Genomic DNA, 26,775 nt, shown 5'->3' with positions numbered 1-26,775 from the left:
CGAGGAGCAATCAGCAAACAGAAGACGGGAGACGGGAGAGCTGTCGGGAGCAACAAGGTTGAATTTGGCATCCTTTTGAGAAGTCTTGGCTTGCGTAGCCATCCATGTGGTGTTTCTGTTTGTGTTTGCCTTTAGGCTCAAGTTGGACGATGATGGTGTAAGTGAGGTTAGAGGATACGACACCCGCATATGCCGTCATTCTTCATCTCCTCTCCTCTCCCATCGTTTCGTTTCTTTTGGTGTGGTGAGTGTAACTGTAGATGTCCATTGACTCCGTTCTGGCGATCAAGCCAAGGACCCGGAGTAGGTAGGTAGGTGATGCAGTTCGGCGGCGTATACCGTATACGGAGCGTGTTGTTGATGGGAAGAAAGGATGAGAGCCAACTGTCCTGGACTAAAGGTGGACCTTCAGCCAGAGCCAGGTAGGTGAGGCTCAGCATGGCACCTTCCATCTTACTATGACCGTAGGTAATACTCGTACAGACAGGTGGAGTTCCAAGAGGATCTTGGCAGGAGCATCCCATGATGGCCTTAGCGCCCGAGAGCAATCCTGTCCACCTGAGACACCTGAGCACCCACCACCGTTTTTGGTGGTAATCGCCTAGCACACCTACTGTAAACAGACTGATGGGCCCGCTAGAACAAGACTTGGACGGTAAAATAGCTATTGGATCCCACGAAACAAACCAGATGAGGCTCTGGAAAATTCCATTCCACATAATTTTCCGTTTCTATGTATAGTGTTTCTAGTATAGCGCACTACGGTATATATTAATTACACTAACAGACGTTCCTGCATTTCACCTGCATAATGTACCTGAACTTGGTCTTCTTTGGGATGAGACCGGCATTAGCTCAGTTTAAGAAGCACATGGCAAATAATTTACTATTGTTTGTATTCAGTCTCTGCCTATTCACCCTTCTCCTCTGTTGGTCAACAAGACAAGACCATTAATCAAGCTGAGAGACCAGCGCCACATGCATTGATCCTCCTTCATGCACTAGCGACCGCTTAATTGTTTCCTCCAAATTCAAGACGTGATCCTCCCCTTGATCCTGGCTTGGATCAGTCCATCCGTCGCTCATCAGCTCGACCCATGTTCCCGGCCGCAACCGCCGTTCTAACGTTAGTCCATATACAGGATCCCTGTTGTCTCATCTCGAGTCAAGCCAACTCAAGTTCAACTCAACTCAACTCAAACTCAACCCATCAAGACTGTCACCGTTCCCTACCTGAAGTCCGCACTACGTACATTTTCCTCCGAGCTACGATTACCGAAATAGAATTCCCCTTCGCAAGTCTTAACCGACCCGGATCAAACGTGACCTTTTGGTTCTAATAACCTTAAAAATTCTTGACCTTACAAAGGTGGGACAGGGACATGACACAGTTAATTGAATGAGTTGTCCACTATCGTCTGAGAGCCTATGTTGGTTTCTTATTAATCTAAAGTATCGACCTGTCATGGCTTACAGAAGACTCGTCTACTTTCGTCCCATCATCCTCTCAAGCTGCAAGTAACTCATATTTCAAAAAAGAAAAGAAGGAGCAAAAAGTGACAGGAGGATTCCGCCAGTCATACAAATGCTTCTTTTGGTCCCCTTTAATTTCTAAATGACTTCCTAGTTGCGCCTTTCTGCCAAAGGCGTTGTTTTCTGCATCTAGACCTACCAACGACCTTGGCACTTCTTCGAGATGATGCCCCTTTCCACAATGCGTGGCCGTACCTGGTCATGATACACGAAGGACGTTCACGAGCCTCCTTTTTTCCCACTCGTCGGGTCTAGTTGACAATATTTCGTCCGAGCTTTTTGGTCTAGAGTGTAAGATTACCGAGGATTGCTCGTGTAGTCTTGGTTACCAGAACAGCTCAGCCATTGACAAGTTTCGATCGGCGAACTTGGCAACAGGTCTGAGCACAGGTTGAACTTATAACCGGTTAGCATCTTTTCTTGGTCATTGTTTTCTTTGAGCCAGGTTTCTAATACGCACTAAACAATTGTCCAAGCTTTGACGATGCCGTGAGAACGTCTACGATATGTTTGGGTTTCACTTACCAAAGCGATTTCCTAACCCAACATGTTGATAGTTGCGGCACAGAGACGGGCCTGAGTAGGCTGAGTTACCTGACGCCTCATGAATAGAGTCAAAGCGATCGGTGAACGACTCATCTGATGTTCTTGGAGGCATTTAAACCTAAGATTATCATCGTGTACTGATACCTCCATGCATATACAAAAGTGAAATAGTAGCTCGAAATGATTCCGGCCTCTGTAGGGTAAGTATGCCGGGCGTTTGGTCAAGCAAGGATACCATATTAGGGCATTTCTGTTTGAAGAGACAGGATGTTCCTGGAATAAAGTCATACGGTACTACATGCGAGCGACGATAAGACATGTTAAAAGTTAACAGTTACGACGTTGATCATGACTTACACGTGTTTGGCAAGGTTTTGGTTTCACCTCGTGTACCACAACTTCTAGATTCCTTTGGTACTAACCATAGTTTCTTGTAAGCCACGAATGAGCGACCCGGGATTCTTGTCCGTTTCATAGGCATGTTAATGCAAACGCGACACATGCACTGCCCACAGTCAAACTTGTTACGTGGGATTCCAATTGGTGTCTCTGATATACTAGCTCGTCGACGAATGGTATCGCTGACAGAAGTCAAACATGCATAGACCATTACCCTCTTCAACTCCTGTTTGTGCATGAAGCATAATATTTATATACGATACCGGGTACTGTGCTACGGGCCATCTGTTTGCATTGAAGAAACAGGGTCTCGGTTGATCCATGCAACTGGACAAGCAGCTGACCAATCGCGGAAGCCAGGGTCCATTTGCCGGCGAAATGCAGATTCTCATGATCTGAGCTCATGAGAAGGTGAGGAGGACGAAGTTCTTGCCATTTGTTGTCATTATCAAGGTAGGTAAGAGGCACCTACTCGAGCAGCAGTAAATAATCGCGCTTTTATCGGGGTAATTGACTATCTAGGTAGGTACGTTTATCGATTAGAATTGAGAGTTTCCATTGGCTATTTTCCGTACCATCGTACCTGCCTTCTTAACGTTGTTGTTTTCCGCGGCTGTTCCCGCCTCCAAATGGACCGAGCCGATCTTGGCACTGACCGTTGGCCTAAAACTTTTGAAGCTTCCTTCCAGTTCCAACTCAATCCGAGTCAAGACCTTCAACTTGCCTTTTTCTTGATTGTTTTCCCTAGAACAACGGCCAATTCAGCCATCGCATTCTATACAAAAGTTTTGCTTGATGCCTTTTGACTAGAATTGTTTTGTTTGTTTTGGTTTCTGTTCAGCAGTTTTAGCCCTCTTTTATTATCAGTACATCTTACTTACTGGTCCGTCCATCACGACATTGTTCCATCGCTCACCTCTCGTCTCTCATCCTTCAGTAGCCAAGCCAAGCCTTGTCTCATCATTTATTCCCAAGGCATCCTGCCGAGTTATTAAGCCACTTCAGATCACCAATTACTCCAGCAGTCTATCACTATGTGAGCATCCTCGTGCCTGAGACGGAATGGACCTTCGCTGACGTCGTCTGCTCCTTTTAGCATTTCCTCCTACGGTCGGGTACCTTACATTGCTTAGTCGCGCCACTGCAACCACTTCAGCCATAATGTTTGGTAACTTCACCACCTTTGGTAAGCCATCTCAGCTTGTTCCTGCCCTGAGCCTCTCTTCCCCTCCTATTTGGCATCTCCTGAGCCTCTCATGCTCGCAAAACACCTCATCACCCCCTCACTTCGTTTCCCTGGTCTATCTCGCCGGCCCCTCCCCCACAGCTACGGCAGCTACCGTGTAAGCTTCCTCCACCTGGATAGACCCTGGCTAAACTTTGTCCTTCTTTCTTCAGCCGGCATCCTAGCCAAAAGCAAGGTAGATCCCAAGGACGTTCCGCCTCCTACGCCTGTCACTCTTCCTCGTTTCCAGCCTTTTGCTCACCAAGATGACCCCGTCGATGATGCTACTGCGCTTTTAACTCTCCTCCGAAACACGGGACGATCAACTGCTGCCCTCGGTCCTCTCGGTTTCTCTGCCATTGGCCTTAACCTGAACCTCGATGCCAAGCCTGCTGACCTGGTTCCTGACCCATCGTACATCCCTAACTTTGACGAGTGGGACAAGTTGACGCCAGATGAAGCCCAGGAGAAGAATCAATCTACCCGAAAGTCTTTGAGAAACGGTGGCCTCTCTCCTGGTTGCCATGTTTATCTAGAACGTAAGAAAGAACTGTCCAATGTCAACGAAGACGCTTTTCGGACTGTCAGAAGGCTTCCCGCACCCAAAGGAAAGACACAAGCTCGGCTAGGGAATGCTTATGAGTTTTTCCGTTGCCTTGAAGCATTCACTTCCTTCTGGGATGATCCTACGCAGCCAACATCTCTCCCTCCATCGCCTGAAGTCTCAGCTGAAGCTACATCGTCCGACGAAACTGCGAACACCGAGGGTACAAAGCCTGCGAGCCCCAAGCCGGATGATAGCTCTAGCTTTTTCAGAACCAGTGCCGGTTCCTCAATGCCGCTTGAATATCGCAACAATCTCATGACAGCTTTTATCAAACTCGTTGCTTACGATTTTGGATGCAACGTCTCGCCTAGCCGAACTGAACCTCGACTTCATTTCAGCTCACCACAAGGATCTGGATCTCGCAAATCCTTCTGTCCCTCTGGCTGCCTTTTTGTATTCCAGAGCCCGACAACCCGCGAAGCCGCTCGCGCGGGCGTGATTCATGGACCTGTAGCTGCCGTCAGTGCGAGAGGAACAACTGACTTCACTCAGCCAGACCCAGAGACTGCGCAATCACTCGACCTTGCCCGAGAAATCGTAGCGGCTCTCATCACGGCGCAACATCGCGCACGTGAAGGAAAGACGGAGAAGCGCTTTGGTGAGGGAGAATGGTGGACAACCAAGAAGCGCTGGGGAGGTGGCTCTGGAGGTCCCATCGGACGTGAAATCGAAAAGGATGCAGTACAGGGCGACAAAGACGCAAAACCAAGTGACGAGAACGGCTTACCAATGCCACTCGCCAAGAAACCCCGTAAGAACATGAGTATCTACGACAACTATCGCATGATCCGACCCCCCGCAGCACATTGGGACAAGAAGGCTCAGTATGAAGCCATAGGAAGAGTCAAGGGAGCTGACTACGACGATATCTTTGTAGTGAGCTCTCTGTTTCACCATGTCTCGATCCTCCGCGTCAGGGTGCCAAACAGACTGCTTGAAATTCTGGAAGGGGCGCGCGAGCCAGAAGCAGGCAAGCGTAGCTGGGGTAAGGTTGATGCGTGGAGGAGCCCCTGGTATGATCTATTTGATACGACGCAACGTATAGCTGCCATGAAGCTAGTATGGGGCATGATGGCTTATCAGATGAGAAAGGAGGATGGTAGTGATGGGGATGTCAATATGACCAACACCTGAGCTTATTTTGACGGTTGTTATAGCTCTGGAGATAAAGACACTCATATATCAGCAAATTGAACCTTTGGTGAGGCTTGATTCTACAATGTTGGAAATAGTCGGGTGAAAATGTTGGCCAGCTTTTCGGATGTCCATATACACATCCGCATGGCATTCGCAGTGGGATTTCAGATAACGTTTCGTTACCTCATGCTGAGTAGCCAGTATAGAGCTAGATAGGCAGATTTATTAGAGCTAGATCTGTTGGTCTTGCGTGTACTCAACTAGTTAAGCGATGTCAGTGTCAGTTGTGTTTGCCCTTGAAGTCCTTAACAAGCCACCAAGGGGTTTAAGTAATGGAGGCTGGCCTTTGAGCAAATAGTCAGAAGTGTCTCATGATGTTGGTTCAAGTTTGTGCACAAATTCCAGGGACCATAATCTCGGGTTCAGAACATTGACTCAGGATACTCGAGAACGGGTGCCCGGAAACCATGTTGCCATGCAGGGTGTTCAGTCTTTTGGTTCGTCCGCATTGCCCATAACATCGAGTTGACACAGGTATAACGTGATGTATCTGCAGGGCAGCAAAGGGATCCAAGACACTGCCGAGACGAGACAAGCTTACAAGACATGGCGCGAGGAGCTCAGATCTGGCAGCTAAAGTAAGACGGTAAAAGAGGCACAGGGAGAAGCACGCGGAGCATAGCTTCCTGCAGCGTTCCAGCTCAACGGGTAGGGCACGGGTGCGGTATCGAGTTGCTAGCAGCTTCACTAGTGAGGCCAAAGTCGAATGATTTCGCTTAGAATCCGGGGGATAGTTGTGTCTGTGGCTCACGTGGCTACATTGGGGCTATCTTGATCGGGACTGAAACCCGCGTGGCATAGTCAAGCCCTGATGAATACGGTACGGAGAAGCCTTCTTGTTTGGTATTGGATCTCGGGAGGCTTTTTGAGGGTTTTCTTTGAGGAGAATTAATAGTTTCGAGGCGGCCGGGAAACGATACGCGAGATAGAATGAGTTTGATATGTAGATTAGATATGTGATGTCTTGTCTGCTGAGCAACTACAGTATGTGAGATGGGAATTATATTGTAAGGTTCAGAACCATGGATATCATAGATGTAAGCTGCAGTAGTCTCAACTTGAGTACCGACGACTTGGATGACAGTTGATAGTGTACCGTAGTTTGGGAACAACCAATATCAGTCAACATCAGGCCCAGCACAATGGTAGAGCACATCTATGATGAGGCCTTCACCTCAATGAGACTCCTCACTCTTGTGTCACAGCCACCAACCAGCATCAAAGACCCTGAAGATGACACAAGCCTTAGAACCCCCCGCTCAGCTCCAGGCGGCTGAGCAGGAAAGAGTCTTGATTGGGTAACTCCGCCCTCGCTCAGCTGTCGGCATGCCCGTCTGCTAAACCCAGAAGAGATGATCTTCGTGCCGTAGGCGGGGCGAGCTATCGGGTAATTTCAGCCATCTTTTTTACTGTGCAGCAGTTTTCTTTTCTTTTTCGAGGTACGAGATCGTGATATCGAGGTTCAAGTTGCGGTAAGTGTCATGTCCCTTGCTTGACGAAGAATCTCCTGTGGATGCTTCCAAGTTCCATCTGTGTCTTGAATTTCTTTTTGTTAGGTTTGGCCGCAGATATGATGGCTTCGGAGATGGCTTGAGTGAGTATGATTAGATGTTACTTGTCAGTAATTGTAAATGAAGCATATGTAAATTATTCATGTTACTGCCTGTGAATTCATCTGTCTGTCTTCATGTTGTTTGTACTGTATTCGTGTATGTATGTTATCTGTATCTGTATGTATGGATATCGGTAAGGGAACATCCACCTGACTCCACTCCGGGCCTGCATCGGGGATCGCCGTTGCGCCGGGTTCGGCGCCGGCTCAGCCTGACAAGGGCCGGTAGTGAGTAAATGACGTTTGAAGGGTTCCTCGTCTCGGACGATTAATTGGATGAGATTCAATATTGCACTGCGATTTGGTCTCGGTGCGTTTACCTCTCAGAATTGAATGTTGACGAACAGGGTGTACGGAGTATACAGTAGACAGACCTTTACACCTTGTATCAGTATCATGTCATGGATGCCAAAGTAAAAATGAATGCGGCATCTTGTCCGGTATCACATATCCCCCATCCGTTTTTATTTCCAGGGTGGTTCATGAAACGGTCTCACTAGACGTAGCCACGATAACGGAGATATGTCGCATATGGGCTCTATCGAAGGGTATTCCACGACATGGCGTTTTGACGACTGTGGTCTCGACCATTGATTATGAAGGAAATATTGTGCCACCAACAGTTTAATGTCAAACAAGGAGACGTGGAAGCCATATGGCAAAAGCAATCAAGAGCCGCAATCTTACTCAACTCTGTTTAATCGATGTATCTGGTTGGTTATGGTTGGTTAAGGAACTGCCCTACATGCCTAAGCCAACGAGTGACGAACTGATATTACATGGGCCAAGGATATTCAAGACGCGTAACTACCTAAAGAGACTTGAGACTTGGCCGATGATGTATCACCAGACTTGGGAGCAGGGAAAGACCCAGATATTCGGCATTGCTCAGCCGGGGTCCATTTAGTCGGGTCGTTTAGATCAACCCTAGATATTCTACTGTATTGTAGAATGCATAGCCTGGATGAGTATAATAGCATCATTGAGTTGATTGAATGGAAAAAAGGCTGTGCGTATATGGATGGATATCTAATGTTCCTCAATTAGAGACGGTGTGCGACAAATATTGCCAAGACGGACGCATCTCTTGCTGTAGCGCAGTCGAACATGTCCGTAGTGGTCGTTGAGCTGCACCAGCGATTTCCTTCATTGTCGGTCATGTTTCCCTTTTGGGCCCTGTTCTAGCGCTGAGCCTCCATTACAGGACAGCACCAGCACCTACCGAGCCGAGCTGTTGATAGTTACATCACATTGGATAATGGAGCTTCAATAGATACAGCAGTAGAGTTTAGATACGTTTTGGGAATATATGATTTAAGACGGTCTATATCCCCTCAACTATAGCTTGCTTCCATCAACATCTTTACAGATATTCAATCAACCTTCAGCTTCAGCTTCATTCACTCTTGGCTTTACCCTCAGCCTAAAACTTGGCTTTCGTTACTGCTTACAGGGTCCTCCTCCCCACCCCCAGAAAGTAAAACAAGGGCATTTCAATTTCTCAGCATCAATCAGTTCTTTCATCAATCAATATTCATTCCTATTTCCATTCGCCTAATAGGAGAGAAGCCATCGCCATCAGGTTGCCTAGAACATCAGAGACGCTGACCAGGGAATAATAAATCAATCAAGACAACCTAACCTAATCAACTACTCTGCCCTGCCCTGAATATTGGGCTGCTGGACTGGACTGTACCTCTCTGTACTTGCGGTCTACACCCCCTCCCCCCTTGTCCCTGCCTCTCTCACTGTCATTGCTTTGTTGTTATTCTCAACTTTTCAACCTCTCGGCGCTTCGCTTTGAATATTTTATATCATCCCGTCGCGTTCCGGACATAAGCAGAGAAAAAAGAAGATCATCATCTCCTCTTCTCTTCACTCTATTCAGCTCCTTCCCTCTAAACTCTCTCGTCCTATCCCGTCTCTTCCTTCCCCCGCCTTCAGCTTCAAAGGACGCCCGTGCACTCCGCTTTCAGCTGCTTGGGAAACTTTGTACCCAATCAATCTCAGTCTTGAACCCTTGAACTTAGATCAAACAAACACCCTCCTATCCGTACAACCTATCAACTTATTTTCCTGCCCCGCGTGAGCGTGAGCAAGAGACTATCAGCATCAGCATTAGCATAAGCATCAACATAGCATCAATCAGCAACAATATATCGGGCTGCACTCTACCATTACCAATACCTTGACCTAGGTACTTCCCTGCTCACGAGATCCCCACGCATGAGCAACTCTTCTTAGTACACTGTTATCGCCCCAGTACGACCAAGGACATCTCAATTTTGAATGCGCTATCTTGTCTGATCGTTCTTGGCGCCGAGGCCGAGTTTCCCAGGCCCGATCATCATCTTTTCTCACCTACCCGCCTCAACTCTTCCTCCTCCGAACATACATCACATCACATCACATCACCAGCTCATACCTACTACAATCTTGGAAACAACTGTACCTAATTAATACCTCGACTTCTGTTTTCTCGACTTCTTCGACCCCCGTCATGTCGGGTTATCCAGGCTACAACTCTGGCCGTTACGGTCCGCCGCAGCCCCAATACCACCAACAACCTCAAGGCAATTATTACCCGTGCGACTCCCCTCACTCTTCAGTGTTGTCATGATCTGATTTGATGCCATTTCCTCTCCAAATTCAAAGTCCCATAACCCAACTTTCCCCCGCATTTTCCTTCCCCTCCCCATGCGAACCGACGATCACTTATGCCACTACCCGCCATCATCATGCGTAATGATGGAGCTTCTAGCTAACCTTTGTCTTTTCCTTCTACAGACCGCAACCTTCATATGGCGGTGGCTACCCGCAAGGCCAGCCCTCTCCTCAACCTCCTTACGGCTACCAACGACATGCTCCTCCGCAGCAAATATACCAAGGACAGCCTCCTCCTCAACCGCAATATGGTCACTACCAAGGACCTCCCCAGCCCAACTTCAACTCGCGACCCGGTATGTTGACTCCTCGACCGATTGCACTGTATGATATCAGCTAAACAATCTTCAGGTGGCCCTCCTCCCCCTCCTACAGCTCCTCAGCAATTCGGCCATGGCGCTCCCAATAGCTACAACTTCAGATACTCAAACTGCACCGGCAGGAGAAAAGCCCTTCTCATCGGTATCAACTATTTCAACCAGCGCGGACAGCTGCGCGGCTGTATCAACGATGTTCGCAACATGACCGCATACCTATCCGAAAACTTCGGCTACAAGCGCGAGGACATGGTGATCCTTACCGACGACCAACAGAACGCTATGAGCCAGCCTACCAAACAAAATATCCTCCGAGCGATGCACTGGCTAGTAAAGGATGCGCGACCTAACGATTCCTTGTTCTTCCACTACTCAGGTACGGACTACGCTTTGGCGGGCTTGAAGCTTTTCCCCATGCGCCCGACGCTTTACTAACGGTCACAGGTCACGGTGGACAGACAAAGGATCTCGATGGCGACGAAGACGACGGCTACGACGAGGTCATTTACCCTGTCGACTTCCGACAAAACGGCCACATCGTCGATGACGAAATGCACCGCATCATGGTTCGCCCTCTACAAGCTGGTGTTCGCCTGACTGCAATCTTCGACTCGTGTCACTCCGGTACCGCCCTTGACCTGCCCTACATCTACTCGACACAAGGTATCCTCAAGGAGCCCAACCTGGCCAAGGAAGCTGGACAGGGCTTGCTTGGCGTTATCTCATCATACACCCAAGGTGATCTAGGTGGTGTTGCCAGCAACATCTTCGGCTTCATCAAGAAAGCTACCAATGGCGACGAGGCTCGTGAGATCACCATGAGGACAAAGACTTCTCCCGCCGACGTTATTATGTGGTCCGGCAGCAAAGACGATCAGACTTCGTGGGTACCCCTGATTCCACAATATTATCCTTCCTACCAGACGATACCAGTCTGATCATTTCACTCTTTGGCTTTGAATTTTGTTATTGGGACTGGTTTCTCAATTGGTCATATTAGCTTGGCGCAAGGCGTTTTGGTTTATCAACTTGATGTATCTAACCTGAATGACTATTCTTTCTTTCGAGCTTGCTCCAGATGCCAGATACAGTCTCCTAATGAGATTGTATTTGCGCATTTGGGGCGACGAGCTGCGTTGGATCGATAGCCATTTTGCCTGTTTTCTTTACTATTTCAGGACTGTCAAACCAGTTTGCTAACATGTCTCATAGTGCCGATGCTACCATTGCCTCGCAGGCCACTGGTGCTATGTCTTGGGCCTTTGTTAACGCGCTTAAGAAGAGCCCTCAGCAAAGCTATGTCCAGCTGTTGAACAGCATTCGTGACGAACTTGCAACTCGCTACAGTCAGAAGCCTCAGCTGTCATGTAGTCATCCTCTCGGTAAGGACTATGACCTCAAGACCTTGCACAGTCGTTAACTAATCGATCAGACACAAACCTGCTATTCGTCATGTAAACATATATACCACAGGCTCGAAAGTTTGAATCCGCCAAATCTGCCCAAGAAATCAATCAAATCACGTCGAAGAGCAGGAAAGAATGGGAAAGTAAGGCTGAACGGGTGGAGGTAATCTGACGGAAACAAGCGTATCACACATTATGACTGTATGTTATCATGATGGGGGGTTGTTTGTAAGGGCCGGGTGTTCGGTTAGTTATGTCTTGATGACTTTCTTGAGGAACTCAAATGTCTGTTTTTTTACTTCTCATGTAGCGTGGGAGGAGGAAAATTTAAAGTTCAAATCAAAAATGCTCATAACTTGATGCTCATAAGGACCATCATCTGCGTCATGCTATGCGATGCGCGGCTTTGCTCGCCTACTCTTGCAACTTGTTCGACAACGCCAAAGAAACACCGCCCTATGTGAAAATATGTATGACCCAGGTATCCATAACAACGCGTTAATAACCAAATTGATAGTGATAATAGACCAACCAGACAATTTCTGTAACCCAGACGCTCCTATGCAAATGCTATGTTCATTCTTCCAATGGTCCTGCCAAGGTTTCATGCGCATCCAGACTCCGTGTAAAGACAATTCCGTTTAGGCTTCAGCCTTGACTACCTTAAGTTGTCTCGATCGCTTCACCTTGCGCTGTTCTTCGGTTGCATTCACGAGCTTGCGACGAACAACCTCTTGTTTAGCCCAGTTGTTGGCCGACAAGCGAGCACGGGCAATGAAGCGCGCCATGACAAGGAAAGTCTTGAGAGTGGGTTTTGTGGTAAATGAGTTGGCAGCTGTCGCGTGGCTGGGCAGGGCGAGAGCCTTCTTGTTGCCGAGGAGGTTTGTGCGGATATCCTCGAGCTCGCGGAGTTGAGCCTTGTTGCTATGAGACTGTTAGTATCTGATTCTATTAGAACACGTAGTGAGAAAACGTACCATGCATTGGCGACATCGAGCTGCAGCTGGAGGAATTTCTTTGCATACGCGGCATCAGCTCGAAGAGAAGCTTCGCGCTGGAACCGGGCCTGCATCCACTCCATCTGCATCAACATGCCTCGCAACTCCTTCTTGTGACGCTCGTCGGCGCTCTCTGCTGCACGAATGACAGTCTCGAGAGCTTGATCAGCTCCTTCGATAGTAATATCAAGAGCCTTGCGATCAACTGCGCTTCGTCGGCCTGAAGCACCAGTTCTAGCGGCGACTGCTGCGGCCTTGACACGCTCAAGATCCTTTTGCAATTTCTCAGCGCTCATGCGGAACGCTGCCCTTTCGCTGCGAGCCCTCTCAAGCTTACGACGGAGAGAAGCTTCAGAAGCGGCAAGACCTTCGATGAGTTCTTGTTGTTGAAGAACATCATGCTCAAGGTTCTCCATCTCGGCCTGGTTCTTCCTGAGCTGCCGGTCATGCTTGCTACTGTCAGGTTGTGCTGCTGCCAGGGCGTTGCGCTCACGTTCTGACTTGTCAAGCTGATGCTTCATACGGCGAAGTGCGCGCTCATGCTGGGCCGCCATCTCCTCAGCCTGTTGTCTGGCTTCCTCAAGGACCTCTTCAAGTACTATTTTCTGGTCTTCGAGGTCGTCGAGCTGACGTTGGAAGTCTTGTGACACCTGTATCGCTTTGCGCTCAGCTTCCCTGTTCTTGGATTTAAGATCGTGAATTGACTTTTGCGCTGCGGAAAGTTGGCTCCGGAGTTCAGTAACCTCAGTCTTGCGACCCGAGTCACTGGTGGAAGATTTGGGAGACGCAATCAAACGAGAAACCTCGGTTTCGTGAACCTGGCGCTCAAGGTCGGTAATCTGTCGCTTAAGACCCTTGACCACGTCGCGATGTGCGGACTCCTTTTGAAGGAATTCCAGCTCCCTTTGGCGTGCTGTGGAGAGATCCTTACGAATCAAAGACAACTCGCTGTTACCCTCGAAGTTGTTTGGTAGCTGGCGGGTGTTGTTGAGCTGAGCTTCGTAATCCTCAACGCGGCGTTCAAGTTCGCGAATAGTGCGACGAGCGGCAGCGAGATCGTGATTATCTGTCGATGATGATGTTCGCAGCTTAGTCTGTAATTGGAGGATTTCTTGACCTAGGCGCTCTTCCTCCTCAGCAGCCTTCTCAATTTCTTCCTCCAGGTTCTTCTCAATCGCATCTCGTTGCTCAATGAGAGCCTTGTTCTCATCCTTCAGGCGACGCACCTCATTGTCTAGCTTGAGCTTGGCCGTACGGAGGTCGAGTCTCTCCTGGTCAACACGCAGAGTCTCATTATCGTAGAGCTTTGTTCGGCGGAGTTCACCATCAAGCTCGTCTCGCTCCGCTTTGACTTCAGCCAGAGAGGTGCTCACAGAATGAAGCTCAGCGTTTATCTTGGCCATTTGGTCCTGGAGAGATTGTTTCTCCTTGGAGACCTTGTCCAGTTGAGAGTTTGCATCTGCTAGTTGCCACTTCATTCGTGTCATAGATTCTGTGGACTGTTTGGCCTCTTGTTCCGAGGTAGAGATGGCGGCTTGAGCTGATTCGGCTCGTTGTCGCCATGCCTTGAGCTCTTCCTTCAGATCCTCGAGTTCGTAAGAAGCGGCTCCAGACGATCCTGCCTTCTGGCGCATCGTTCTCAGCTGTTCCTTGAGGTCATCAATCTCCTGACTGGCAGCTTCTGATGAACCGGCTCGTTGACGCAGCGTCCTGAGCTGCTCTTTCAAGTCGTCCACCTCAAGACTGGCACCCTCGAGCAGATCCGCTCTTTTGCGCGCCTCTCTCAACTGTTCCCTCAAGTCATCAATCTCCTTATTCAATACTTGTGTTGATGCAGCTTGGGATGAATTGGTGCGTTGTCTCAAAGACTTGAGCTGTTCTCTCATATCTTCGCATTCTCGCTTAGCAGCCTCCGCTTCATAGCGTCCAGCGTTTTGCTCCTCATCCAATGTTGTTTGCAGAACGTCGACTTCATCTTCCAAGGCAGCTGCCTTTCGAGTTTGAGCCTGATACTCAATCTGCGTCTGTCGTAACTCGTCGCGAACTGTGGAAAGCTCGTTGCGTAAATTCGTAAGGAGAGTCTGCCGAGTCTCAAGGGCATCTTGGAGATCTTCGATTTGTCGTGCGAGAAGTCCCTCCTCACTCCTGTGTCGTTCAGCTTCGCTCTGAATGGCTACTTGTAGTTTTGACTCCTTGTCTGAGAGAGTTCCTTCAGCTTCTTTGAGACGGTCGATGGTTCTTTGCAGACCCGCTGCCTTCTCTTCAGCACGGTTGCGCTCTGCTTCGAGATTCTGCTTCTCCGTCTCCCATTTTTCGCTGTCGTTATCATATAGGTTATCCTTCTCCCGGATTTCGGCCTGAAGATCTGAGATCTCGTCGTTCAGACGATCTATCTCGGCCTTGTACTGGCCACGGATATCCTTTTCAATCTCGAGCGCATGTTCTCTTTCCTCTGCAAGGCCTTCCTCAAGTTCTTGGCATTCCTTCTCTAACTTTTCGACCTCTCTTTGCAGGGATTGGGATTCGGAAGCAATATTGTCATATCGGGATTGAAGTACGTTCTTCTCATCATTTCGGGCGTTGAGTTCGGCTTCGAGCTGATGAATTCTCGTTGACAAAGAATTTCGCTCGCGATCAAACTTCTCTTGACTCTTCCTGAGCTCTTTGACATTGGACTGCAGGGAGTTGTTCTCCTGAGTCACCTCGTTGTGCTCCTTCTCCAGAGTCGCATAGTCTTCCCCAGCTTGGTCAAGCTCCTCCTGCAAGCGCGCGACCTTCTCCTCAATTTGACGAGAAAGCCCTTTTGTGACATGCGACTTGTTGGCCATGTCTTCTTGAAGCTCTTCGAGGTCGTTTTCGGCTCGATCCTTCTCAGCCATAGCTTCCTCCATCTTGGCCTTCGCCTCCTTGACCTGCTCTTCTAGGCGGCGAATATTTTGTTCGAGATCCTGGATTGTGTCCTTGGCATCGTCAAGCTCGTCGTTATGCTGAGCCTTCTCCTCCAGCGTCAGCATTTTGCGCTGGGCATCCTTCGCCTTTTCTTCCGCTTCTGTTGTCTGTTCTTTGAGAGCCTCCATCTGGTCTTTTAAATCTTCTATTTCGTCTTCGCGCTCGGTAAGTTGTCGATCCTTCTCCTGGATATCTGCTTCGAGGTCACCGATATCGTCTTGCAACTTCTCGACCTGGTCGTTGCTTCCCTTCTGTTGACGTAATTGTTGTTGAAGGTCTTCGATATCTGCCTCACGATCCCCTAATAGGCGCTGTAGCTTGTCCATCTCGGCTTGGTTGCCCTGGTTGGCGTACTTTCGCTTGGCCTTTTCCTGTACCTCGAGCATCTGCTGTCGATAGCTTTCCAAGTCCTTCTCGGCTGTTGTTAAGTGCTTCTTGTATTTATGAAGCTCTCTTTGCATTGTGACTTTGTCGACCTTGAGTTCGGTATTCTCTTTCAAGGCGGCTTCGCTAAACCCAGGCCCTGCTTTTCGGAGCGCCTCTTCAAGGAAATGAATCTTGAGTTTCAGACCGAAGTTCTCCTTTTCAATCCTATCGATCACGTTCTCCTGCTCCCTTAGCGAAAGCTGGTTACCATCTTGGAGGGGTCCCTTATCGCCGCCTCTCCTTCTGGGAACAGCCAACGGGGTCGAGGCAGCACTACTTGTATCAACCTCGGGTATAGTGTTCTCCATATAAGACTGGTTACGCGACCCCTGGTATATGGACGTGTCGCCGCGAGGGACGGGCGTGAAGTCACCCTCATCGATCTTGTCTAACGCGGGCGTATTCGGTACCGCAGTGCCGTTCTCTTTTCCGAACCGTCGCACGCTGTTTCTGGTCGCAGACTTGAGTAACGGGGTGAATTCGGCGCCTCCTACGCTGGGAGGAAGATTTCGTCGGTCGGCCAAGGGTCCTCTTTGGCGCGGGGTGCGAAGGTTGATGCCATTGGAGCGGCCATTGCGAAGTTGTTGTAGAAAGTTGCCATCTTTTGGCGGTGACTGAAATGATGCTTCTTGTGTGATATCGCCAAAGTCGGGTTGTCCTAGGTAAGTTGCATCCCCAACGTTTGTTCGCGGGGTGTCAAGCGCGCCGCCGCCAAAGTCGGGCATGCTGGCGGTATTGTAAAGTTTAGGTATATCGTGTATATGCGACGCAATGCATGATATGTTTCAAAGCACAATAAAAAGACTTTAGCTTAGAACTGTGAGTTCTTGGTGGTCGTAAGCGTGGGCGTGGGCGTGTTTGTTGTTAGTGAAGAGTTGGGTATCGTGATAAAGAAAGTCATATGGAAAGTTGCGTAGCGTAGCGTTGAAATGCAACGAGCGCGCTATCTTTACCGCTGTAAGTTGGACAAGGAAGACCCATCCACTCTTGCCCGCCTAACCCACGCGCGTTTTTTGTTTACTTGGGTACCGCTTTGGGCCTAGAGTCAAAACAAATGACGACCAATTGCCGATATTCTTACTTACATAGATGTAGCCAATGACAATCAGTTATGATTTGACAGCTCCATAGTGCCTGTTATGCTCATAACCCCGGTAAGCTACTCATTCTACCCCAGACCTAACGTTAATGATGATAACATCGTGCGGCAGTGAGAGGCAAACATAGGCTTACATACATGAGCTAAGAGAGGAGAAACAATGAATGATACGTATTTCAGGTGTTGATCGGCCGATGACAGCTTACTGTAAAAACAACTTAAACCCGGGGATTGCGGCGAAAACCCGATCAGAAGACTAGACCACCTACAGTACAGAACTTGTGCGGCGCCAAATATTGTTCACTGCCTAGTACCTACTCGCACCACAGCAAAACCAGCCCAGACATTCATCCATCCCCATCTCAACTTCATAAAATCACACCACAACGCAACCCGCTTCTTTTCAAACCCCGGCAATCAGATCAATCGACTGCCTCGCCTCGCCTCGTTGAGGGGCCCGCCATGTTCTTTTCACAGATACCAGACGAGATAATTCAACATTTGCTCTATTACATCCCTCCCGAAGACAACCTTACTAGCTTTCAGTTTCTCTCTCATCGCTTAAGGCATTTGGCCAATGAACCACTACTCTGGAGATATCATTGCCAAACTAGCTTCACTTTCTGGCATCCTGAGCACAATTTCCACCGTCGACTAAAGGGTAGAGCCTCCAACACACCCTGGAAAGAAATATTCCTCACGAGGAAGTCCCGCAATGCGCGGGTTGAACGTCTCCTCGGTGAAGTCTTAGAGACTAAGACTGGTCGCCTAAAACGATATGAAAAAGTTTGCAAGCTCGGCTATGACGCCAAAGACTATCTCCTAGAGCAATGCAATGCCGATGAAACCGCTGAAGATGTCTTGGCTAGACGGTGAGCATTGTCACGAACTCATCGACATCTAATACTCATTTTATAAACCTCTAGATATCACAGTAGTTCCCTGCTGGACAGCATCCACAGATCTCTCGCCATAGAGGAATGGCATAACATTCAACAAGCCATTCAGCAAGCGAGAAGACAGGCCAATGGACGACCAACGAATCTCAGTCTCGAGCGAGCGCTGGGTGCATTCGATCTATTCGTATTGCATGAACAGCCTGGGGATTTAGAGGATGTAAGTGCTTCATACCCTTGTTCAAGGTACCCCTCGGCTAACGACATCACCAAGATTGGTCATATTCTGGATAGACTTGCAGCAGACTTTCGTGACATTCAGCCAAGTATTGATGAGATGTCAACGCGCCAGAAAGCATTGGAGCTGAACCGATGGCTTCAGCTAAACAACTTCACAGGCTTACAGCACCCTGAGCGAAATTACCGAAACTTGCGGAATTGTCTGATTGGCCAGGCCCTTCGTCATGAAGACCACGACTCCATTCCTATTATCTCGAGTGCCATCTTCTGTTGTATTGCAGAACGGTTGGGTCTACAAGCGCACTGTTGTGCTTTTCCTACTCACGTTCATGCCATAGTCTTCGCCGAGAATGGAAAGACTTTGGATAGCAAGCCTGTCACCGATGACGATGCACCTCTTGAAAAAATGTATCTGGATCCCTATGGCTCTAGCGAGGAGATTCCCTTGGCCGATTTACAGACCATGCTGGCTCATTACGGTTGGCAGACAAGCACCGACATGTTCCTATCTCCTGTAGACCCTGCTGCCATTGCTATACGCACAGCACGCAACATCAGAGCTACCGCTTCCAGAGTGATTGAAGCACGCGAGCAAGCTGACCCTGATCTCACACGATTGATCACCGGTAATGATTCTTCCAACATTGACGCTGCTCTATATTCGGCACTGTGGGCTTCCCTACTCCTAACACCCGTTGACTCTTTCGAATGGGACGAGGCTCTGGAACCGTTCCTGCACCGATTCGCCAAGAACTGGCACGTAGATGCATGGCTCATTGAGAAGTACATTTTCCCTTTGTACGATGGATTCGGCCCCCTTCGTGAGAGGCTTATGAGGAACCGTCGATGGGATGATCCTCGCGAGGTTGTATACCTCGTGGGTGAGTTTGATGACGTCCCACCTCCAATCTTCCGTAGGAACAGCGCACGAACACAGCATGTGCTCTACAAGATCGGACAGGTCTTTAAACACCGGCGATACGGCTGGATCGGTGCTGTCAACGGTTGGACCGACCAGGGTACGCGGCGTTTACCCATGCCACATACCGTGGCTATTGACGAGACGCTGGACGATAACAGCGATACAGAACTACCTAACCGGTTGCGCCCACGCAATAAGACCTTCTACACGTGCTTGTAAGTTGTCCCATGGCCTTCGATAGATTTTTGCCAGCTGACATGGAGTTCGTAGGCGCACAACAGGACCTGAAAGACATGTTGTCGCCGAAGACAATATCGTGCTGATTGATGATCCGAGCGAAATTCCAGATTCCCTATTCCGTCAAGCTGGAAAGTTCTTCAAGCGATTCGATGCTGAGACGTGCACATTTGTGTCCAATATTACGGAACAATACCCGGACGACTAGAAGTGGCACACGCCTGGCTATTTTATTTGTTTTTAAAGCACAGCTAGGTGTTTATGTGGCCATCAGTTCATGTCAGGCGGTTCAGTAGTTGGACGGAGAAGATTACAGCTTACGGTAAGAAGAGGATAGGTAATGAGAATGAGAACGGGCGCAGGGTATTACCACGATAGAATCTATTCAATTCCCCCAATGTTTTATTTTGACCTTTCAAGAGACTTATTGCGCTCTGTTCCATAGTTGTCGTAATACCAAAATTTCCTTCGACTGTTTATTGCTTTGATGTTGTTGCTTCGATCACGTCTTCCAAAACACCCTTCTCGGCGAGTTTTGTCATCCACTTGTGCAGCACAGGTCCATAGTCCTTCTTGCGACCTTTAACTCGCTGCTCGTCGTCCGAGATGGCTATCATTTCTGCGCGATACTCACCCATGGCGGCTTTGATTTCGATAATAAGTTCTTGATATAGCTCGTATGCGAACTGGGCGTCGAAGGTAGGTCGCTTGAGCTTATCTTGCAGACTATCGGGGATCTGTGCACTTGCAATGTCCGATTTGGTTAAGTTGAATTCGGAAAGCTGGGACTCGTCGTCGACGTCGAGAGGAAGGTTCTCGCCACGGACAAGCATTTCAAAATCGGTGAGTTTGGTGTTGGTACGTAGGTATTGTAGAGATGCCGTGGTACGAGCAATGTTTTGCGAGTATGTTGCTAGAGGGCTTTGGCAGACTGCTAGGAGGTTGAAAGAGAGCTGATTTTCTTCGTATTGCAGCATTCGACCCTCTATCTGGGGTTTCGCGACCGTTGTCCAGTCATGAGGATCTTGTACTGGATCTGGAAGAGATGGGTTAGTCAAGAACAGTGATAAAGGTCGTCAAGTATGTTTACCTAGCCTACAGGGCTTGTTCTGAAGCCCATCTAGCTCCCATACATAGCCCCCTGCAGGAACATAGGCTATGAAATGATATCCATAGTCCAAGTCCGTCATCGTCTTTCGTGGAGGTGCCCTTCTTCTCCCCTTTGGTGCCGAGCGTCTTTTAGATGTAGACTTCGCCTCAGATGATTCGTTTTCGAGAAATAGGTCAGCGTTGAGATGATCCATACGACGCGTAAAAGAATTGTGTATAGTGCGGATGAAATTGTTTTTGCTGATCTGATGGCCCCTAAGGGCTGTGTTGAGGTCTTTCGTTGACTCTTTGAAGGCTCGCAACTTATCACCGAGGTCGATTCCTTCGGCATTCATGACTATGTTGAGCAAAGCAACAGTGGCGCATGCGTTATTGGTAGTCTGTATTGTATTAGTTTGATGTGTATTTTCGTGTAGTAATAACTCACTTGGTTTGCGAACCACACGTCGCTTGCATCGTGTTCTTCAGTCGGTTCCTCCATTCCAGGAAAATACTGAAAAAGAAATATCAAGCCATATACAGGCTGCCTAATAAATGTGAGCATGCGTCACGAAACGAAACCCCCTAGCATGAAACTTACGGTAGGAGCGAAAGTGAATCATGGTCAATGGTGAAGATCTCCTGCGCCTTCACATTTTGAACCCCCAGGTCTCCAAGTATGGTGTTGAAGAAAGCCGGTTCCGACTCAAGCTCTACCCAACCTTCCCATTCTTCGATGTCTTCTTGAGATAGCGGAGCTAAGGCCTCGTTCAAAAGCTCTTCAGAGTTGATGCGATGGTTCACATCGTTCGCTACCTCGCTGGCCTTCCGCTTGGGATTTCGCCTTGGTCCGCTCATAGCGACTGTGCCCGTGGTTTGCTGGGGAGGTTTGGAAGCCAGGCGAGTGGATCTACGCAGCGAAGGCGCACTGGGTGCAGTTTCGACAATCTGCATTTTGTCGTCAGCTTGTATTCAGCTTCTGCAATGTATGAGGAGGTGCTGAATAGGTAGAGCAGGTGAAGGTAGGGACAAAGATGATGGGGTGATGGCCAGAGAAGTAAGGAGCGTCCGTCACTGGAGCAAAAAGATATTATCAGAAAAGACAAGACGTATGTCACAGTGAGATGTGACATAGAGGTAGGTAATGTTATTCTTAACAGTCAAGTAGCTACCCGAGAAGAAGTAGTGGTAGGTAGGCTTGAATATTGAATCACTCACTTTCGGTGTCACAGCCCGTGCCACTTTCAATGTACAAAGTGAAGGAGCCTAATGGATGGGTCTTGCCCAGAATCTATGAAAGCCAACAAATAGCTCAAGGTATCATGATAGCTAAGGCACTTGTAATCATTTCCTTAATAGATGATTCGCGATGCTTTAACAATAAGAATATCTGCGCGTTTGACGATGAATAGTACATTAGACTCTGAGTACTTGAATTGAGTTTAGGAGCGCACGGGCAGAAGCTACCTATAACGGATTGAGATTCATATGAGATGTGACTGTCAAACAATACCTGTTATGAAGAGAACGATATCGGTTACATGCAGGAGAAGCTTGGAAGAATGAGATCAAATGAAAGAAAGGTATCCGTATTAGAATAGAACTAAAAATGCCAGCAGCCTACCTGCTTCTAGCAACCAATGGCATGCAGTTTGCTGGAGTTATTAGCGGGAGATCGCATCTGTCAACCAATCAAAATCTTCAAAAGCAGAGCTACCTTCTGACCTTTGTTTGTTAAACAAGCTCTCTTTGGCCTTGTTTGAACGGGGTTTTCTTTCTTTTTCTTTCTCCACTCCGGTAAAATAGAAGTTACTCGGGCTGTACGATGCTCTGCAGAATAATAACAGCCACCTTATTGTTTTTGGGTCTTCCATTGTACGTTAGTAGTAGCTAGAAGTATCTTAAAACTCAACAGTCACACAGTAATGGGTGGTTGTTGCAAGGCACTGAAGCTTGGCCACTAAGGTCTTCCACTAGGCTTCGATTGCTCTGTACCCACTGTAGCTCCAACCCGCAGGGGAAACAGGCGCGTCCAACTGGATCTGGACGTGACGCAGTTGCCTTAAGGAATTTCCATCATCCGTGAAAAGTACTAACAATTTACTTTGACATCAAAACATAACACACTTCAACCCTTCAACCTCATCCAACCGCGCAACAACCTGTCGCCCGACTAACCACAGGCTGCGACTTGGTTTTCTCTTTTATGGTTTCTTCTTAGGCGCGTCTATATCCTCGTAATGCGAATGCCATGAGCACATCGACTCCCCGCCTGCGGTCTGGGTTTCCAGCTACCCCAGCTAATCGACGACATAATAATCAACAAACTCCCAGCTCGGCCGGCTCGCCATCATATGGGAAGGGTTCAACATCAAAGTCTCCTTCTCTGCCCCTCGCGCCTGAGAGTACCCGACCTCAAGCCGCTGTTAGCCAGCCTGTCATTCCTTTGACCGTCCTCGATGCTCCTCAGCAACGTCTCTACACCTTCGGTGTCTACTTCTTGTTGTGGGCATGGAAGCTTTACGACTGGCTTCAGGTAGTTGAAGATGGCGACTCATCTTGGTTCCTTTTTCTCAAATGGATCTTTATCGACTTTGCCTTCCTCTTTGGCGTCCCAGAACTGAGGATACCCTGGCTTGAGCTATCTCAACCTGTTGTCACCACGTGGTTCTCTTTGCATCTGGTTCTCAATTACATGCTTATGTTCAATATCCCGGTAAGTTTGTCAAATTTCGCAATGATGTTCATCAGACGCTAATTGAAACGAAGATCCCATGGCAATCATGGATTCTCGGCTTCGCCAAAGTTCTATACGACCGCGAAATATCCATCTCCGAGCATAATGTCAAGGTGTCGACTATTCTCAACAATCATTCTCTCATCATGGGAAGGCAGATCATCAATATCTTGCCCGAAGGCTCTGCTATTCTCAACCCCAAGGGGACCCCCTTCTGTTTGACCGCAAAGCCAAAAAATGTCGTGGATCTTCCCATCTATTTCAATGCCACTATTCCTGCCGAGATTGAGTTGATTAGACTCGATTTTGAAACGAACAAGGAGGAAACGATCAAGATCTCGAACCGAGAGGTCAATCGGGTCGCTAAGCAAATTCGCGAGCACAACTCCGACCAGACTACGTTCGGCTTCCAGTGGGACTATCCGATTAAGAAGCCGGGTGTTTATAGACTTGGAAAGGTTTTGGATGAGTACAAACTTGAGGTTCAGCGTGCTACCAAAGACACCTACGTTGTCCCCTGTCCCCAAGCTAGGATCCGCGCATCTTCGGACTCGCAGCGATGTATCCAAGAGCTCTCTGATCTTTCTTTGGATGTATACGGTACACCACCCCTGAAGATTCAGTACAGTCGCACGATCAATGGCAAAGACCACAGTTTCCATTTTCAGAGTCTCCAGCCTGATGGATTCTCTTCCCCTCTCCTAGGTGCTTCTTCCAGTCTCGTTTCAGATGACCAGGACGATGTTTCGTGGGCGCGACCTCAAAAGGTTACTGTTGGTCTTAACGAGTCCATGACCTCCGCTGGCGAATGGGAGTACTCGATCGACGAAGTTTATGATGTTTTTGGAAACGTTATCAAATACGCCGAATTGGAAGAGGACTCTGATAAAGCCCGCTCCAGAGGCTTGAAATACGGCTTCAAGGTCAAGGAACGTCCCAAGGCGAGCATGAATGGCTGTGACTTGCGAAACCCTTTCAAGGTTGCCAAGGGCCGTTCCGTTCGACTTCCTGTTGACTTTTCCCTGGTCGGTTCCAAAGATGATACCTCTCATGAGGTCACTTGGGAATTCTCTCCCATCAACTCCCTCACCAACAGTGGAGAGCATGGAGACGAAGTATCAATTGGAAGCTACAGTGCCAAGAATGCGCTTGACAAGCCTTTTGTATCTGAGCCTGGTCTTTATACCCTCAAGACTATTTCCAGCGGATCTTGCAAGGGTGAGGTCAAAGAACCTTCTTCGTGCCTCCTTCTGAACCCATTGGAGCCTTCGCTCTCCATTCGATCAGAGGAGATCCCCGACAAATGTGCAGGTAACTCTATTGGTCTCAGAGTGGATTTGGACCTTGTCGGTAACCCTCCCTTCGTGGTTCGCTACGACATCATTACTAGTGACGGGCATGTTGAAAAACAATCCCATCGTGTTCCTGGCCTGCGATCTCAATTAGAACTGGTGCCCAAGATGGCAGGTCGTCACAAGTATGTGTTCAAGTCTGTTGACGACGCTGTGTATGAGAACCAACCTCTTGCTGGTGACGATAAGGTTTTGGAGCAGGTCGTTAAGCCTGCTGCCTCAGCCAAGATTGCCAGTAGTAGCGGAGTCGTTAATGCCTGTCTCGACTCGGAAGTTGAACTTGATGTCCTTCTTTATGGCGAGGCTCCTTTTAACCTGGAATGGGAAATTGTCCATGACGGTAAGCGCAAGTCAGAGCGAGTCACTGGTGTTCAAGAGAACAGCTTTAGGATCAAGACCAACACGCTCCGCAAGGGAGGAGAATACATCCTGGCTCTGAGTAGCGTTCAGGACAAGCGAGGTTGCAAGACTTTCCTCCAGGATCAGGTTAAGATTGCTGTGCGACGCCAGCAGCCACGAGCCGCTTTTGGATTTGTCGAGCACAAGCAAAAGATCATGGCTGTTGAAGATACACACTTGCGCCTACCTCTCCGCCTAGAAGGAGAGCCTCCTTTTGAGATTACCTACAAGAACCTCAACGGCAATGGCGAAGTGTTGACAAAGCGTGCAAACAATGCAAATGACAACCTCCTGATCAAGAACCAAGGAACTTACGAACTGATCGACGTCCGAGACAGTCAATGTCCTGGATCTGTCGTACCAGCAGCATCCCGGTTTGAAGTTGGCTGGTTCCCCAGGCCTGAGATCTCCATTGTTGAGTCTCCTAGTATCACTTCTGACGGCGAAACGTTTGTCAAGCAAGATATTTGCGAAGGAGATATTGATGGATTTGAAGTCAACCTTAAGGGTAAGTATCCCAATCCTATGTCCATGTCCACTGCTAACTCGTTACAGGATCACCTCCCTATCATGTGCAATACGATGTTACACACAAGCCTGCCAAGGGTTCCAAGGCTTTCACCCGCAAAGACTTTGATGCCGCCCTTGCAAAGGCGGCCATTTCCATGGATACCACCAAGGCTGGTGACTATACTTACAAGTTCTCTGCTCTTGCCGATAATCTCTACAACAGCGACAAGAACTTCCATCCTCTCACTGTCACGCAGCGCGTGAATGCCAAGCCTTCTGCTGGGTTTACGAAACCAGGACAATCATTCAAGTACTGCATGGAGGAGCAGGAGCACGAAGACAGGATCCCTATCAAGCTCACTGGAGAAGCTCCTTTCTATGTTGAAGTTGAGATCAAGCATCAAGCCGGATCTCCTGCTGAGACCTACAGAATTCCTTCTATCGACACCAACACGTATGGCATCAGAATTCCTCGTCAGCACCTCCGGCTTGGCGCACAGCAGGTTCGCATCCGCACAGTCAGAGACGCTAGAGGCTGCCAACGCAAGTATGAGCACGGAGGCCCGTCGGTCCAAATCCATCTCTACGAGGCGCCGTCCATCTACCCTCTCGAGTCCCGACGTGACTACTGTGTCGGCGAGCGCATTGCCTACACTCTATCTGGCACGCCCCCATTCGACATTGCTTACGACTTTAATGGCCGATGGAATGCTAAGTCGCAAACGACCAATTTCCGCCGTATTGCAGAGAAGCCTGGTGATTTCACCATCACTAGCATCTCTGACAAGGCCAGCGAATGCCGTGCTGCTGTCAACATTCCCAAGACGATCCACCCGCTACCTAGTGTCCAGATTAGTCGTGGTAAGCAATCTCGTGTTGATATTCACGAGGGCAATGAAGTGGACATCTTGTTTGAATTCTGGGGCACACCACCCTTTGAGTTCACGTACACACGCAGTTCCAACGCCAAGAAGGGCCAGCGCAGCGCTGTTCTCGAGACAAGACATGATGTCTCTTACGAACACAGCAAGGTGGTTAAGGCAAGCCAGGAGGGCACATACGAGGTTGTGGCAATCAAGGATAAGTTCTGCTCCTTCTCAACACAGCAGGTTGAGAAGAAGCAAAGGAGATAAGAAGGAAGACCTAGGAGATAAAGCTAGTTTGAAAAATTATATATGGTTTTGGTTGTTCGATAGGTAATGAATGGATGGATTGTACTGCCAGAAGCGGGGACGAATAACAATAAGGGATACTGAGTTGTATATAAGCATCTATACCATTGGCACGGCGTTTAGTAGGGTTAGTCAGACTAAGTTTGAATACTTTATGTATTATATCCATGTGCTGTAGTGAGTTCGTGAAATATCCTAGACACTTACTTGAAGCCCCGGTGGACAATATGTATTCCGAGTGTC

General features: G+C 48.5%; 5 protein-coding genes across 5 annotated transcripts; 4 read left to right on the top strand and 1 right to left on the bottom strand.

The window, feature by feature from the left end:
• The first annotated feature begins 3,432 nt into the window (after positions 1-3,432).
• Positions 3,433-5,657, top strand: B0J16DRAFT_60227 (uncharacterized protein). Its single transcript, XM_046134145.1, has 3 exons — positions 3,433-3,514; positions 3,575-3,664; positions 3,877-5,657. Exons 2-3 carry the CDS (start codon positions 3,640-3,642, stop codon positions 5,442-5,444), a joined length of 1,593 nt encoding a protein of 530 aa, XP_045986351.1. The 5' UTR covers positions 3,433-3,514; positions 3,575-3,639; the 3' UTR covers positions 5,445-5,657.
• A 3,491-nt stretch (positions 5,658-9,148) lies between these two features.
• B0J16DRAFT_60178 (caspase domain-containing protein) lies at positions 9,149-11,730 on the top strand. The gene is made up of 6 exons (XM_046134144.1): positions 9,149-9,705; positions 9,907-10,079; positions 10,135-10,476; positions 10,545-10,983; positions 11,313-11,482; positions 11,533-11,730. Exons 1-6 carry the CDS (start codon positions 9,620-9,622, stop codon positions 11,556-11,558), a joined length of 1,236 nt encoding a protein of 411 aa, XP_045986350.1. The 5' UTR covers positions 9,149-9,619; the 3' UTR covers positions 11,559-11,730.
• Positions 11,731-17,097: 5,367 nt separating this feature from the next.
• B0J16DRAFT_60148 (Transglutaminase-like superfamily-domain-containing protein) lies at positions 17,098-19,615 on the top strand. The gene is made up of 4 exons (XM_046134143.1): positions 17,098-17,850; positions 17,905-18,094; positions 18,149-19,251; positions 19,307-19,615. The coding sequence occupies exons 1-4, from the start codon at positions 17,441-17,443 to the stop codon at positions 19,479-19,481; spliced, it is 1,878 nt and encodes a 625-aa protein (XP_045986349.1). The 5' UTR covers positions 17,098-17,440; the 3' UTR covers positions 19,482-19,615.
• A 134-nt stretch (positions 19,616-19,749) lies between these two features.
• On the bottom strand, positions 19,750-21,316 carry B0J16DRAFT_353759 (uncharacterized protein; the record flags this gene model as incomplete). The annotated part of the gene is made up of 4 exons (XM_046129330.1): positions 19,750-20,309; positions 20,364-20,763; positions 20,811-20,910; positions 20,964-21,316. The coding sequence occupies 4 exons, from the start codon at positions 21,314-21,316 to the stop codon at positions 19,750-19,752; spliced, it is 1,413 nt and encodes a 470-aa protein (XP_045986348.1).
• Positions 21,317-22,460: 1,144 nt separating this feature from the next.
• Positions 22,461-26,498, top strand: B0J16DRAFT_60078 (uncharacterized protein). The gene is made up of 3 exons (XM_046134142.1): positions 22,461-23,078; positions 23,132-25,358; positions 25,406-26,498. Exons 1-3 carry the CDS (start codon positions 22,614-22,616, stop codon positions 26,491-26,493), a joined length of 3,780 nt encoding a protein of 1,259 aa, XP_045986347.1. The 5' UTR covers positions 22,461-22,613; the 3' UTR covers positions 26,494-26,498.
• The last annotated feature ends 277 nt before the right edge of the window (positions 26,499-26,775 follow it).

The sequence above is a fragment of the Fusarium flagelliforme genome, assembly GCF_020744385.1.
Source record: "Fusarium flagelliforme strain FIESC 12 MPI-CAGE-AA-0113 chromosome Unknown B0J16scaffold_2, whole genome shotgun sequence".
In the NCBI taxonomy this organism is placed as follows: domain Eukaryota; kingdom Fungi; phylum Ascomycota; class Sordariomycetes; order Hypocreales; family Nectriaceae; genus Fusarium; species Fusarium flagelliforme.
Note: the sequence above shows the minus strand (reverse complement) of the source record. Positions and strands in the feature narration are given on the sequence as shown.